Source organism: Ochotona curzoniae, unplaced genomic scaffold (assembly GCF_017591425.1).
Source record: "Ochotona curzoniae isolate NIBS_2020 unplaced genomic scaffold, NIBS_Ocur_1.0 scaffold_3208, whole genome shotgun sequence".
NCBI classification, from domain to species: domain Eukaryota; kingdom Metazoa; phylum Chordata; class Mammalia; order Lagomorpha; family Ochotonidae; genus Ochotona; species Ochotona curzoniae.
Genome location: NW_024467106.1, coordinates 20314716 through 20331660, shown reverse-complemented (window position 1 = coordinate 20331660; position 16945 = coordinate 20314716). Strand labels below are relative to the sequence as shown.

Here is a 16945-nt window from a genome sequence, read left to right as displayed (position 1 = left end):
CAACAGCCGAGGCCTGACTGGCCAAAACAAGGAACCTGGAACTCAATCTAGGTCTCCTGACTGGGTCCAACACTCGCTGCCTCCCAGAAGGTATTTCAACAGCAAGGCAGAATCAGAGTGCAGCCAAGGCTTGAACCTAGGCATTCCAACATGGAATGTAAGCATCCCAAGAGGCATTTCAACCATCAAAGCCAAATGCCCACCCTCCTGATAGAACATTCCAATGTCGGTGATGTCAACTTTGTAAACTGTAACATTATAAACTTCGGTCTTCTTTGTTCTACAGTAGTGTAAGTATGGCATGTTTTAGAACAATGGAGTAGAACTGAAACAAAGAGAATGTCTAATGTTGATATGACCGCTTTTGTGATGGAAGTCAAACTGAGTGCCACTGCTGTTATTTGCCTGTGACAGTGTCCCCAACCACTGCATCCTCTGTGATCACGGTCATCAGTATCGCCTCAATGGTGCAGCAAGGCACTGCTTCAGGCACTGCACGTACAGTACCTCGTGTAATCTTCACCATCACCTATCACTCGTTTCGCATACGAGAAAACTGATGCTTAGGTGATCAAGCCAGCTTAAAATGCCACTGCTGATGAATGGAAGAGCAAGAGTCAAACCCAGACCATCTGACTTGGAAATCTGTGTTCTACACTTTACTGCCTCCTGTTCACATCACAATCCCAGAAATGGGGAAAAAATATCTGGTAAGTGTTCATATTTTCCATAGTATGTTTCTGGAAGGACCTATGTTATCCAAATTGCCACATCAATAGAAATAATAAAGCAAATACTGGCAATACTGGCACGGATCCTAGGTTCATAGGAAAAAAGTAGCTAGTTACATACTTCTCCAGTGAAATCATGGACAAACAGTAGCATGTGTGTATTTTCAGGGCAGGGCTGGCAAATGCCTTTCTGGCTGAGTGCCAGCTCTGATAACCCGGTGGCATGTTGTCCTTGGCATTCAGTGTAAAAAATGTTTCCGAGTCTGCATTTTGGTTCAGAGGGTGAGGGAAGGGATCACTTTGTACACACCGTGACATCTGTCACGGTGGCAAATGAGGGAGTGCATGGCAATTATTAAACAACCACATCGCTAAATCCACCCTCCCCACGCTATGTTGTGGAAATTGTGCCCAGAACCTGCAAATTGTATTTCTGTTGGGCCGGAGGGCTCCATGGCAAGTTCTGTCTGCAGGGGGTGCTAATGCGAAGGGATGGACCTTTCCCACAGTTCCTCCCAAAGCAGTAGGGAAATCCAGGTTGCAGACACTGGCAGATCTGGTACCCCTGTGACCACTGCAGGTTAAGAAACACCACTGGCTGGCTGCCCATCCTCAGGGTGTGTCCTGTCCTTTGAGTCCAGGACAGCAGCACTAGCCACAGAGGACCCTGCACAGAAGTGCGCTTCATCTTTAAGGGGCTCCTCGTCCAATCATCTATATTTTCCTGGTTACAACCTTTCTGCTCCTTAGCTGTAGGGACACAGTGCACTTCCACCTGTGGCAACTTAGAGGTGTGTGACTCAGAACGGGGTCCTAAGAGCTGGTTGTTCATGGGGTCAGCCCAACTGAAGATTTTCCTATGTATCAGCCCCTGAGAAGTGCTTTGGGGTTCTTTCTGCCTTTCACTACCTCATTAATTAGTGCACACCATTTACTAATGTTTGGAATTAAAAGCCCAGCTCAAGGATGGAGGTGAGGTTCCTGTCTCCTGACTGGCCCATGATAGTCTCCTGGCTGGCTGTGACTGACACAGGAGCTCAGTCCTTCTCTGGGACCCAGGGGGCATCTGGTCACTGCACCACAAACACCAACCCACCTGGGCATTCCCTCGGGAGGCGTTCTCCAGCTGGGCCTTTAGGATGTTACACTTGACATGATCTGCCACTGGGGAGGGCAACAGCGGGCTCTGAAGAGTCTTCTCCAAAACCTTCTTCTCTTCAGCCTGAGAAAAACCAACATGCAGGCAACAAAGAAAAAACACGAAGATGAACTCCCTCCACCCATCGTGACTGCAAATGACACCCAGATCTCAGTATGGAGGCAAGTGTGTCTGTCACCAGCTCCTCCTGTTAGTGCTGGTGGAGGACTCCCACGTCCCTTGTCTTGCTCTCTCTCAGGATATCAGGATAGGATGCCTCTCAGAACTTGGGGGAAGCTGCTGAGGAGTTGGGGGTTCTTCCGGAAGCATGCAATGAGCGCCAGTGGAAGAACTGGGATTTCCTCCCCTGCAGACCAGGACTACTTTCTTGTATCTGCTACTTCACACAGAGGAAATTCCAGTTCTTAGACTTGCTAGGTCAAGAGAGAGACTGCAAAATACTCCTTGATGTTCTTGCAATAAATCTTGCTGAAAGCTCAATTTTCAACAAGAAATCTATTGTCTTGCCTAACAAGAAAGTGTCTTGGACTTACTTACTGCCTTCTCTGCTTTTGTCACACTATTATCTGCACGTGTATTTCCCACCATTGGTGGGACCCACTTAGGGTCTGTTACTCTAAGATAAGCTATTTTTACTATGTCCAAGGCAATCACTTTGAAATCATAGGCTTGATGACTACATTATTTGCTATAAAATACATGATTATAGTTAAATGATTATTTAAATAAAGAGCGTTCAGCTATGTGTAACTGTGAAATTGATCACATATTTACCACCCACATCTCAGGAAATAATGTCTTATTCTGCATCATGCCTTTTGTAGTCATCACAATGCCCATTGCTTAGCATATAGTAGTAAGTGTTCAATAAATAAATACTGAGGACAATCATGGTGTTTGGATACACTGATATGGTGCTATCATACACTGATGATGATATGGTATTATTGGAAGAGGTACCTATTTTACAAGAAAGACATGGAACCATATGCTAGCAGTCAGTTCACTGCTAATTAAGACCAAGTGTGGCACATCAGCCTCCATGGACAAGAGCAAGAACAAAATGGTCCAAAGGCCTCTGATTTTTGCAAGTTATAATCATTAATTAAAAAAAAATCCTGTTGGGCACTTTGGAATCCAAAATAGAGATACTATAAAAGCACTAGAAGAAATGTGGTAATTGGCTGATCAACATCATTTAATGAAGAAAACATGGATAATAACTTCCCATTGGGCCCTCCAAACACACAGTGGGTAGAGCATTTGATAGGGCAGAGCTCAGCAATTTTATCCATTAGCTGGACAGGGAGAAGTAGAAGACCTGAATTTGAACTCGGCTCATCCCCTTACAAGCATACTTTTTTAAATGGTGATGATGACAGAAAGAACAATAAATGCTACTAGTTAACATTTACCCAGAGCTTATGATGAACCAGTTGTCACTGACCATGCATTTCATTTACATATATCACTGAATCCTCTCTTCTTCTACCCTTTCCATCTAGGGGCAGGCACTAACATTGTCCTCACTTGGATGAGAACAATAAGGAAGAACAAATTCAACTGAAAAGAGAAAGTGTGCCACATGCGAGCCTACTGATGCTTCTCTGGCAACAAGTTGGGTTTAAAGAACTGTCTCATTTGACTGTGTTCATGACCCTAAGGGACTTAGCTTTCTCCTTTAGGCAAATAAGCCATTTATTCATTTTGAAAGGCGAATTTACAGTATAGATTTAGGTAATTTGTGTTTGTAAATTCTATTCCATTAGGAAATTTGTTTCAAACTTGAATGGATGCTTTTATTGATGTATGAAGAGTTAAACTTTAATTAGCTTTCTTTGGAATTACATAATGGGATACAGGAATTAAATTGCTCCTAGAGCCCATCAGAGGTTTTTGACAATTGCTTAAGGGGATACAGAGCTATACTGGCATTATGACCTAATATCTACTTTAAAAATTGAGTGCTGTGAAAATAACAGAATGGGAACTCAGCACTGATTTTCCTCATGAATTTAGCAGTTCTAACCTGCTCTTTTGGGATGTGAAATCCAATATGGTTTTTTTCCTATTTGATCTGGACAAACAAGAGCAGTAATGTTCAACTGTTGGAAATGACTCAGGTAGAGGCCAATATAATTTTTGGAAAGTTTGTACATCATTGCATGAATCTGTTTAATAGATATCTCTATGGGTGATAACTACCTGGATTACAAAATTGTATTTCCCACTGGCAGAGCAGCCCCCAAAACACTGTGCTTTATGTTTTATGAATGGCTATATTTAAATTTTATGTTCAATCAGTTTTAAGTGTAGAAAGCTGTTTGATCACTCAATATGGAAATACAGATTTCAAAACACACCAATGAGTGGTAATTGGGCTTTGCTATTACTATAATTGGAAATGGGCCATCTGCTTGGGGATGCCAGTTGGGTATAAAGAAATGATCAGATGCATGTTTAAATTGTTTATACAAATTATGTAAACATTCAAAATATGGAATTTAAATCCCTGTGACAATCTGGGGTATAATAATAATAACTATTATTTAAGATTTGCTGATAGAAAGAAAGAAGCAGGGAGGGAGGAGAGAGAGAGAGATTGTAAGAGAGAGAGAGAGAGAATCTCCCAATCACTGGTTCTCTACCCAAATGAATGTAGCATCCAACTCCAGTCCAGACTGAAGCCAGGAGCCAAGAACTCCATCCTGGTCTCTCACATGGGTGGCAAGGACTGAGGTACTTCAACTATCTTCCATTGCCTTCCCAGGTGTGTTAGCAGGGAGCTGGAGTTGAAGGAAGTGAAGCAACTGGGATTCAAACTGAAACTCTGATATGGTATTCCAGCATTGCAAATGGAAGTTTAACCGGCTATGCCACAAAACCCTGACAACAAACTCTGGAACTGGGTAACAAAAATGATTTCTCACCATTTTGAACAGATTGACCTTATGTGAATCTGAAGATGTTAAATCCTTTGAGGATGAAAAAAAAAATCATTAGAAGCCAGCTCACCCAGGGGTTTCCAATTGTGATGTCAAAAGAAGTGGAGGAATAAAAATTAAAAACAAGATCCCCCCCCAAAAAAGAAGTGGAGGCTGGGAGCTAATGCAATGGCAGAACACGTAAAGCAGTAGTGTGTGACATTGGCATCCCATATGGGCACCAGTTTCTATCTTGGATGCTCCACTTCCCATTCTGCTCCCTGCTAATGAGCCTGGGAAAAGCAGCTGAAGATGGTCCACATGCCTGAGCTCCTGCCACCTATATGGAGACTCGGATGGAGACTCAGACGGAGCTCCTGATTCCTGGCCCAGTTCTGCTCATCAGGGCCATCTGGGGCATGAATAAACAGAAAGGAGATCTCTGTCTCTTTATAACTCTTTCAAATAAATAAATATTTAACAAAACCCAAGAAGGAAATGAAGTGTGCTGCAAGGACTCAAAGTGTAAAGTAATGTTATTTGCTTATGTCTTACGTGACACCTGTATAATCACAGCACTAACTTTCATGTTTAGTGATGCATCCATTTGATTGGAGGACAAAAGGGGTAGTTTGAGTTTCAGGGAAGTACAGTCACTCACAGGTGTCTTACGTATGGCTTCACCTCTAGCAAACCAATAGTCAACATTCAAATTGCAGTCATGGCCATACCATAAGTAGATATAGAGCTTGTGAGTATTCTGCTGTACAGTGCACTATATTTCCTTGCAAAAATACTTTTGGAAGAACTCTGAGCAAATTAAAATCATTTATCATGGATATTACAGAAGAAAAGCTGAAAAAGAAGATCAAGAGCTGATATTGTGGTATAACAGATTAAGCCTCCTTCGCTATGCCAGCATCCCATATGAACACTGGTGTAATCCCCACCTGTTCTACTTCTCATCCATCTCCCTGCCAGTGCACATGAGAAAACAATGGAAGTGCTTGGATCTCTGCACCCATGTGAGAGACTTGGAAGAAACCGCTGGCTCCTGGTTTGACCCAGCCCAGCCCTAGCTATTGTGGATATTTGGGGAGTGAACCAGCAGCTGGAAGATCTACCTTTCCTTTGTTTTTTGTAACAAATAACTAACTAAAATAGTTAATTATTAAATTAATAATAACTAATTAGCTATTATTAAATTAGTTAATAATTAACTAATTTAACTGCCTTTAAAATAACTAATTAAATAAAATATATATATATTTAAAAAGAGGGAGAGAAAGGAGAGCCCCCAGGAGCATGTGACCATGGGTAATGCCAAACAGTATATTCACTGAAAAAAAAGGTAAGTGAATATTTGCTCCTATAAGGCAGCCTGAGTGGAAATGTCAGAGAGACAGAATGGACATCATTCCTCCAAGACATAGGCATGTGGTGAGGGTGCAGGCCAGGATAAGTGTCCCAGTCAGACCTGAGCACCAAGCCTGGGCTCATTGCAGAATCCTGGCCTTTGGTACCTTGTTTATGTTGATGTGCAGAGCAGGCCAGGGTCCGGCAGCCTTCACTGTGTCCAGTTCCAGCTTCTTGAGATGGGCGGCAGCTTCACTGTACAGGGCTGGTGTTCCTGGACTCAGTTCTATGAAAGTGGGAAGAGAAACGAAGAAGGGAAAGTCGGAAGGACAGGTGCAAACAGGTGAAGGGGATATCAACCAGAGCTCGACTCCCAGCACCCTTACTCCCTGCCCCCACCTCCTCTAACAACACACACCCAGCACCTAGGTCAGGGTTTCACCCAGGAGCTGAACGACCTTGAGTAAGTCATGTCATCTGTTTGAGCCTTTTTTAAAAAAGATTTATTTATTTTTATTTGAACGTCAGATACATATAGAGAAGGAGAAGCAGAGAGAAAGATCCTTTATCGTCTGGTTCATTCCCCAAGAGGCCAGAATGGCCAGAGCTTAGCCAATCCGAAGCCAGGAGCCAGGAACTTCTTTCAGGTCTCCCACTTGGATGTAGGGTCCCAAGGCCTTGGGCCAACTGCTTTCCCAGGCCATAAGCAGGGAGCTAGATGGGAAGTGGAGCAGTGGGGACACAAACCAGCGCCCATATGGGATCCTGGCACATTCAAGGCAAGGGCTTTAGCCACTAGGTTACCGTACTGGGCCCCTGTCTGGGCCTTTTTAGAAAGGAACAGATTATACCTCATTCATGTACAAAGACCTGAACAATGGAAACATGCTATGTAAATCGGAAGATGAGTGTTCAGGCCAACAGTACTACACAGAGGTCTTTAAAGGCCATCCTTACGTTTCTCAAATCCAGTCCACTGACTCTTGTATCACTTTGGGTTAGCGGGCTAGCATTCTTTTTAGCTCAAATTTACTGATATATTAAATATTCATGGAATATTCAATATTTAGCACACACTAAAATGTGTGCCAAATATGCTTAGCCGTTGGGTTCTGGGGAGTTGAAATAAAGTAGTGAACGAGACACAGTTCTCATCTAATGGGAAGATTCATGCAGGTACAGATATTCTACGTAAGAAAGATCACTCGTTTTTTTAGTTGCTATAGGAACTAGAGAAGGCATGCCAAAGCCAGGGATGGGAAAAGGTGAAATTTGATGAGAGGAAACCATATCCATGTAGTTAAAAGTGTGGGATGGGAAGGGAGAAGGGGCTGGAGACCTTGGCAGTAGCCATGGTTAGATGTGAGGGCTTTATCCTAAGACAATGAGGCACCCTTGCAAGGCCTTACAACATTTGGTCCAAGCTACCTGACGGGAGCTATGATACCAGGAGACACTAAGAAAAATGCATGAGAATGGCACCCCTTACAAGGGTGCCATGCAGACACAGGAAGATGAAGCACATACTGGGACGAGGGCAGGATAGGAATAAGGAGACAGAGCTCTGATTTGTCCACAAAAAGTAAGCAATGTGTTCCTACTTCTAGTTCAGCGAGACCTGAACTGCTCCTGTACTTGAGCTTACAGGTTAAAAAGGAATGGGCCACTCTTGTTTTACCAGCTCACAGGCTCTGGAGCTAGAAGATTTCTTGGTGACTATCTCAAAACCTTCCAATCCATTTCACAAGTGAGGGAATCAAGGCTCAAGGAAGGATTTGGCTCCCCAGTGAAAATCACAATCAAACCTCCATGTTGTTGAGACCATATGTGATGAAGAACTGGTTCTTTTCCCTCAGTGAATCTTTGGTAAAATATAATGAAAATGAGTTTCTAGACAGATAACAGCCATAACCAAATCCAAGCTTGTAATTTTTCCTTGAGATTTAGCAGATATAAAATCACTCTGTCCAGTTGCTACATACATTCCAAGTTGCTCTCTCTCTCTTTCTAGGATTTGTACCAGCCAGCAGTCAGACTGATCCACCTGCCCTCAGAGGTGGATGTCACCACTGGGAGAGAATGGGCTTTTCTGCAATTAGGGACAACAGACATTCCCTCCACCTCCCCACTGCCCTCTTTCTTTCCCATTGTTTGTGTCAGTGCTGGCTGTCCCAGAAGCGGAGGACTGCTATGACATGTGGAGGAGATAGAGCCATCACCTGGTAGTAAAATGTATATCTATCACGAAGCCCTGCTCCCTAAACCATGCCAACCAGAATGCATAAGGCTCATTGGTGCTCCTGCTTCCCAAGGCATGGAAGCCAGGGTAACCCCACTATGCCCACATGCCACCCTCAAAGCCTCCCCCCACCCCTGCCCTGTGCCCTACTCACTCGTAAGGGACTTGCTGCTGGAGTTCGGGGATCTCAGAGGCCCTTCTTTGTTCTCTAGCGTCAGTGTGAGGCCATAGCTGGCGTGGTGCTGGCGGTGGTGGTGGTGCCTCCCTGTGGCTTTGGCAGGGAATGGGGTGCCCCCATTCTCCTCGAGGCCAAAGGGCAGCCGGTCTGAGGTGCTGAGCACGGGGGAAGGCAGTGGGTAGCTGGGGAGGGTGACACAGTCAGGATTTAGAAAAAGCAAAGTGTCTGGTGACGCCTATGTGGCTTTCCAATCCGCTGAGTGTTCTACACCAGGAGAGCCCTAGGGGATCTGGTGAAATTCACCATCAGGAAAGCACTGAACACCAAGGAAAGGAGCCCAGGGGAAACTTGTGCATGTATTGCAGTCCTGACACCTTGCGTCTTCAAGTGTTCCAACTTGGACATTAAATCACTTTGTTTTCTAAATTTTATTTTTGGTGATGTTTACACAGTTGATTAGGGTGGGAAAAGTTGAGGACTAGAGGAAAGTGGGTGAGATCACTATTTCCACATTGTCCTTATCTTCTTCTATATCTGGGGCAGTGGGGATATAAAGGGAGAAGCCACACCCAGCCTCCCAATTGCCCCAGTACCCAGGGATAGGGAACAGCCACCCAATGTCATGCCAGGCTCCTAGGCAGGCCTGTAGCATGACTTGGAGCTTTCTCAACATGGACACCAGGGGTTCCTGTGTTAAAGATTCTAATGTGAGGGGTGGTGGGTCTACTAAGAAAAGGGTTCATGGTCTCTCAGGCTATGTCCTACTTAACTCCAGGGGGGCACGACCTCTGGTATAAATGGCATCTGCTAGGCAGTGCACTGTCCCTGTCCCCAGGGCTCCCAGACATGGCCACGTCTGTCCTAAGTGTTCCTAAAGCACACACCATGGCCAAGACTCAGGAGACAGTGACACCAGCTTCCTGTTTACCATCATCAGAGACTAGAGCTTTTGAAGTTTCTGGCATTCTGGAAAAGTATTCACAAGCCCTGGTTTGTAGAGTGGGTGATAGAGGAGGGTGTATGGGCTTCACCCTCTGCTGGCATGAGCAGAATCCGGTCTAGAAGGAGCTAACGTGCCCTATACTTCCATGTTCAGTCTTCAGAGTTCACCTCATTTGGTGCTGGGGCTGAGTGAGAGTAAGTGGTGTGTCCTGCTCAAGAATGCAAGGAAACAGTGAAATGTAGTTTCCTTTCTCTTTCTTCCCTTTACCTAGGGAATCTTCCAATCAATCTCTAATTCTGGGGACACTCATGTCCCACTGAGACCTGCGCCAACAGAGACATGGTTGACTAGACAGGTGGAGACACAGTTCTGCAGAACCTGTGGGGCTGGGGACTCCTTTAATCCATCTCATCACCCACCCGCACTTCCAATTAGGGGGTTCTCCTCCCTTGATCTTGCAAGCCCAGCCAAGGTCTAGGCAACCTGGGGTCCCCTAGGAAGCAGGCCTGGAGGCCCAATCCTGCCTAGGAAACTGGAGCATTTCAGAAATGGAGCCTGTGAGATTTCATCCAGCCTGATGTCTTCAGCTCCAGAGGAGTGTCTAGGTCACCTAGGAAAACCTGCACAGTGTCTGAGGCAATGCAGAATGCTACAGCCAGTTTAGAAGATCCCTGGCAGCACTTCCAACTATTAGAGGTGACATATGACCTGGCCACCCTACTCCCATGTCTACCGCCAGGAGAAACGAAAACATGTCCATGTGAAAATCTGTAAAAGACTGTTGTCATTCCTAACAGTGTCATTAGCAGTGTCATAGTGTTATTCCTAACAGCCACAAGGATAAACAATTCAAACGCCCATCTGCTAATGCATGGATAAATGGCATGTAGGATATCCATATAATAGATACTCAGCCATAAATAGGAATGAAGTTTTCATCTGTGCTGTAACATGATTCATGAGTGAACCTGAAAACATAACGCAGATATAAAAGGCCAGACAGCCTATGACTCCATTTATATGAAATATTTAGATGAGGTAGCTCTAAAGGAAGACTAGTGGCTCCTTATGCAAGAGGAAGATGAGGGAAAATGGGTAGTCACTGCTAACAGCTATGGAGTTTGGCGGGGTGAGATGAAAATATCCTAAAATTAGATTTGCAGTGATGGCTGCATCACTTTGTGAAAACACTAAAATAGTCAACTGTAGGTTATTTTCAAATTATCAGGTGAGTGGTGGGCATTTAGTGCAGCATCTGACTTGCTGCTTGGGACACCCACATCATACATTTGAGGGACACCCACATCATACATTTGAGGGCCTGCTCTCAGTCTGCCTGCACTTCTGATGCCAAGTTCCTGGTGATGCAGGTGATGGCCTAAGTATGTGGGTCCCTACCATTCACATGGAAGACCTGGGTGGAATTTTGGGTTCCCAGCTTTGGTTCAGCCCATTCCTGGTTATTGTGGGCATTTGGGGAGTAAACCAGAATAAGAAAAATCTTACCTCTCTTTATGTCTGCCTTGCAAATTAAAAAGTGAACAGACAAACAAACAAAACCCCACAACTCATAAGGGGAACTACTGAGTAATATCCATGCCTACCCTAACCCAGGTCAATCATACTGTTGTCTATCTCCAAATCCAATGTGTGGCCAGGGTGAACTGGTGCCCTGGCCCAACCTTCTCATTCCTATGGAAAGAGAAGTGCCTACTACGGGGAATGAGGTGACCAGGTCACACAGTGGAAATGAGGCTGAGCCTGGGGTACAGTCCAGGACTCCTGCCTCTCTGCTTGTCTTTGCAAGTGCTGCCCATCTGCTGAACCTTGCCATCTGTCCCGGCTTCTATTTACAGCAGCAAATGCTCTCATCAGGAAAAGTCACATCCTTCTGGAGCCCCACTGGCTGAGGCAGCCTTGTGTTCCTGTCTGGACTTCCCAACCACACAGAGTACTACTCCCATGCTTTCATGTCCCCTACTGTGCTAAGGAAAGTGCAAACCACACAGCAGGTGCACAACTAATGCTGATTCATCTAGAGCAAAATTAAATACCAATGCACCTGATGAATGTCTCAATGGCAACTCTTGTGCCTGGCACAGGAGAGTAAAGAGACAAATAAGGCATTGTCTTGGCCCTGCAGGTGCTCATGGCTGCTTTGGCAAACACAAGCAGGAGAGGGATGCCCAGTTTGGCCTGCGAAGGACAGCAGGGAAGACTTCCTAAGTAGGTGATGTCCTGAAAGACAAATAAGACTGGACTGGGGGAGGGGTGGCAGCGGGTGTGCCAGGAGGAGGTTCCTGCAGGTGCTGAGACCTGGAGCTGACAATGCACACTAATTGTGGAGGGGATGCACCTGAGGTCAATAAAGCCATGAGAGTGAGCCTCCTGCTGTGACCACTTTACTTTTCACCTTCAGATTATGAACTTAGAGGAATGTGTGTGTATTTTGGGAGGTAATGACCTAATTTTTGTTGAAAGGGAAAGCCACTGTTCCAACAGTGCCGAAGAAATAATTCCTTCTTACCCCATGAACCTGCAATGCCATCTTTTCAGGAGCAAGAACTTTCTCGGTGTTTTCAGATCTATCACCTGTTCTCACTCTCACTTGCAGTTTCTAACGAACTGCACTTTCCAAGCTTCCTGCTTTGAGTTTCTACGCAGGTCTGGCCAAGGAGAGGCACTGACAGTGTGTAGAGGGGATAGCTAAGTCAGGGTATTTCATGCTTATCTCTTAATGCCTCTAGCAGCAGCTGTGAGGGCTCTGGCACCAAACCCTAGGTGCTGGGGCATGGATGCCTCCCCAAGCCTACTGAAACCCAATAGTGATATGCAGGTTCTGGTTGTTGGCTAATTTCTGGGTTGCCTCTTTATCCAATTCAATTGCTAGTGCGAACACCTCTCCCATAACTATTCCCTGTATTAAATTCTAGGAAATAGGGCCCAGTGTGATGGCTCAGTGGCTAAATCCTTGCCTTGTATGTACCAGGTCCAATATAGGTGCTGGTTTGTGCTCCAGCTACTCTACTTCCCTTCCAGCTCCTTGCTTGTGGCCTAGGAGAGCAGTGGAGGACAGCCCAAAGCCTTGGGACCCAGCACACACATGGGAGACACAGAAGGAACTCCTGGATCCTGGCTTTAGATCAGCTCAGCTCTGGCCATTGCTGCCACTTGGGGAGAGAGTAGTTGGAAGCTGTTTCTCTCGTCTCCTCTCTGTAAATCTGACTTTCCAATAAGTAAATCTTAAAAAAATTTCAATACCTAGTTGCTCCAGTTTCCTTCATAATCCATGACTGATCTACAATGTAAATCTGTCTGTAGATTTTTCACACTTTATGATCTACTGCCAAATTAGAACCAGATGGTCTAACCTCTAATACATGAGAAAAAGAGAACTGAAAGATAAGTTTAGGGCTGGGCATTTGGCATGGTTGTTCAGATGCCATTTAGAATGGATGCATTTCTTACTAAAGCAACTGTGGAGGTCCTGGCCCTACTGTAAACTTCCACTTTCTGCTAACACATACCCTGGAGAACAACAGGTAATGGCTCAATCAGTTAGATCCCTGTGTCCATGTGAGAGACACAGACTAAATTTCTGTTTCCTAGTTTTGCCTTGGTCCAGTCCTGGATGTTGCATTTGGGGAATGAACCAACAGATGAAAGATCACTATTTCAAATAAATAAAAAAATAGTAATTTGTAGGGGGCTGTCATTGTGGTATGAGTTAAGTTGCCACCATCTCTGATGCTGGCATCTTCTGTGGGCACGGACTCAAGTTCTAGATGTTCCTCTTCTGAGCCAGCTCCCTATTAATGCACCCAAGAAGGCAGTGGAGGGTGCCCCAAGTGCCTGGGCCCTGCCACCGACATGGAAGACCTTCATGGAGATGCCTGCTCCTTGGTTTCTCTCGGCCCAGCCTTGGCTACTGTGGCCATTTGGAGAGTGAAGAAGCAGATGGAAAATCTTTCTTTCTTTCAAATAAATAGGTAGATAAGAATGAAGAATTCATTTCTGTGCTAATACTTTTTTGATCCATGGAGTTTTCAAATAGCATGTGTTGTCCATGGAGCTTTTTGAAGACCTCTCATACGCATAAATTTTTTTGCACCAAAATATTTTTTTGAAGAGCTCAGATAGTTCAAAGATTTTAGCACTGTAGGCTAAGGCTCTGTGAGTTCCAGTTCAAGTCCCAGCTGCTCTACTTCTGATCCAGCTCTCTGCTTGTGGCCTGGAAAAGCAGGAAAGGATGGTTCAATTCCTTGGACCCCTGCACCCATCTGGAGACCCAGAGGAATCTCCTGGCTATTGGATTGAAATTGGCTCAGCTCTGGCCATTGCAGCTACCTGAGGGAGTGAACCAGCAGATGGAAGATCTCTTTGTGTCTCCTCTCTTTAACTCTGCCTGTCAAATTAATGTATATATAATAATTTATATAATAAGATTACATACACATTTATATCTATTTATTTGGCAGGCAGAATTAGAGAGAAAAGAGAATTAGAAAAGAGACAGGTGTTGAAGTTTTCCATTCACTGGTTCACTCCCCAAATTGCCACAACAATCCAGTGTTTTGTCAGGGCAAATCAGGAACCAGGAGTTTCTTCTGGATCTCTCTTATACGTGGCAGGGAACCATGAACTTGGGCCATCTCTTTTATTCTCCTAGATTCACTAGCAGGGAGCTAGACTGGAAGTGGAGCAGCTGAGACTTGAAACAGCACCCACATGAGATGCTGCCATTGAAGGTGGTAACTTAACATACTACACCACAGCACCAGCTACAATTCTGTTCTTTGAAATATTTTTCAAAATTTATTTTCTCACTTGAAAGGCAAAGAGGAGGAGACATAGGCAGGTAAGAGATTCCCCATCTGCTAGTTCATTCCTCAAATGCCCACAACAATTGGGGACCAGCCAGGCTGAGTTCTCGAGCTCAGTTTGGTTTTCTCACATGCATGGCCGGGAACAAACTACTTGAGCTAGTATCACTGCCTCGCAGATGAGCAGGAAGCCAGAACTGGGAATGATTCGAACCTGGTACTTGAAGAATGCATCTAAACTGCTAGGAAAATGCCCGCACTAATTTATCTTTAAATTCCACTTTCCACCAAGTTTTTCAAGTGTCCTCATATGTCATTTTCTTTATGGACTAAGGACAAGGAGAAGCCAAGCAGCACTGCCAGCAGTTCATATCTGGATCATCTGCCCAGACTGTGGCTCTCCACATGGGACTCTGAGCAACCCCACTCAATCGTCCTTTCTCACACCAGTGTCAGCCAGAACCCAGCTTTCTGACCAAACACCCGTGGCAGCAATCATGCTAAATATGCAAAGAGAGGGAACATATTTACAATGAGTTAACTTACAGAATCCTCCAACAATTACCTGAAGACTAAGACATTTTCAAAGTCACACAGTTGTGGCTCAGCAAGCTAAGCTACCACTTAATGACCCAAGCATTTGGATTTGAGTCCCGGCTGCTCTGCTTTAAATCCAGCTTGTGCTACTCAGCCTTGTGAAAGCAGCAGCAGACGGCCTAAGTGTTTGCATCCCTGCCACTGAACCCAGAGATCAAGATGGAGTTCCTGGTTTCAGATGTTATCCGGGAAGCAAACCAGTAGATGGAAGATTGATCTGTCTCTTCCAGTCCTTCAAATAATAAATAAATAAATACATCATTTAAAAAAATGTTATAAGGCTCTAAGTGGCAGACCTGGGATTCGACCCTGGTCAATTTGATTCTAAAACCTGGTGCTCTCCTGTGTGCTGACAATGCTTTGCCACGTGCATGGGAGGACAGTCTAATAACAAGGGGATATGGATGCACTTGGCTATGTGACCTTGGGTAACTCACTTACCTAGGCCAGACACTGCACCTGGGGACACTGATTAAGCATTTATAAGGCAAGGACTACAGCTCAGTGACATAATTTGATCCCTGTTGTGTCCAGCTGAGAGATGAGAGAAGGTACAATTACTCATTCTAGTTTGCCAGGTACCTGTCAGTGCTTTCCGCTGTAATTCAGTAGACAGTGGATCAACACAAGTTCTTGCTGAATTCAGGGCATGCATATAATTTGGCAGTAAATAGGTATTTGAAACACTGCGTCTTTCATAGCAGATTTGAGCAGAAAACTAGCAGCATTTTAGAAAAGTGACACATTAGGAAAATCATGTCTGTTAATCAGAGATGATGTTTTGCAGTCACTTAGTGGATTTATATTTTTTTAAAGACTAGAAAGATGATTTTCATTTCTTAGCTAAAAAGATCAAAATTACATGTTTTGGCATCATTTGTTTATTTTTAAAAGATTATTTATTTCAAAGGCAGAGAGGGAGGGAGAATCTTCCAGCCACCGTTTCACTCCTCTAATGGCCATACAACTGGGACTGGGTCAGGCAGAAGCCATGAGCCTGTAATTTTCTCCAGATCTTCCATGTGGGTGGTGGGGGCCCAAGCACTTGTGCCATTCTCAACTTACCTCCCAGGGGCGTGAATAGGGAGCTGGGTCAGAAGTGGAACAGTTAGAACTCAAACCAGTGCTCACGTGGGATGCCAGCATGACACGTGGTAGTTTAATTTGCTGTGCTATAATGTTGGCCTCTGGGTATGGTTTAAATTCCTTCATCATCAGCGGAAGAACATTTCCAAAGTCTGTACTTCTTTCAAGAATTATCCTTGTAATAAACTTTCTAAGTATTTCTAGTATTAGCAGAGATAACCTCTAACGCACCCTGGACAGGGAGCTCTTTGGACTAGTTTCTTAGTTATCTGGAGCCAAATATGGCATTTTCAATAATCAGTACTTGGCATGGTGTAGAGCAGACATGTGTTCAACAATTTCTAGCACTAAAACACGTGTTCTAGAAATTACAATACTCTTCAGGTAATTTACCAAGTTTTTCACAAACATTTAACTTTAGTCATACATTTTTAGCTTTTACTATTAGGCTGGACAGAGCAGAAGTGACTCCATGATGACTGAACCTAACAGTTTTATGTTGCTTCATCTCTGAAAACTGTAGGAAGTATTTTCCAGCATTAAAGTGTGATGCAAGTTTTTGGGGATGCGCTGGCAGCTGGTGTCTGTCCTCTGTGAGCTAAATGCCTCCAACTTCAAGTCTGGAATCTTCTTCTGCCTAAGCTGCTGTTCAGTGATGTCAGTGAATGGTTGTGAGCAGGGCATCAAGTTTTCCACCAGAAGACTGGTTTTGTCTTGATGCTATTGTTAGGTCTCAAAAGCTTCCTCACTCTGTGTGTGGAGCCAGCAGGGACATGTGTGTGGTGTGTGTGCCCACGTTGTCACTGAAGCACAAGGAGCGGTGAGGTAGGGCTCGCTGATTCTCTGGTGGGACTTACGACGCAAGCATTTTCAGCTGCTGAGTCCAGAGAATTACTATTCCTTAAGTTC

At 44.5% G+C, this 16945-nt stretch overlaps 1 protein-coding gene across 3 annotated transcripts in view; it reads right to left on the bottom strand.

Moving 5' to 3' along the window:
- The window catches only part of EPB41L4B (erythrocyte membrane protein band 4.1 like 4B), a 128985-nt gene that overhangs the window by 35824 nt on the left and 76216 nt on the right, over nt 1-16945 (bottom strand). For all 3 annotated transcript variants that reach the window (XM_040963530.1, XM_040963529.1, XM_040963531.1), the window contains exons 16-18: nt 8564-8769; nt 6338-6456; nt 1828-1953 (exon numbers count right to left, since the gene is read on the bottom strand). In XM_040963530.1, coding sequence (XP_040819464.1) covers nt 1828-1953; nt 6338-6456; nt 8564-8769 — 451 coding nt within the window. The remainder of the gene's footprint in view (nt 1-1827; nt 1954-6337; nt 6457-8563; nt 8770-16945) is intronic.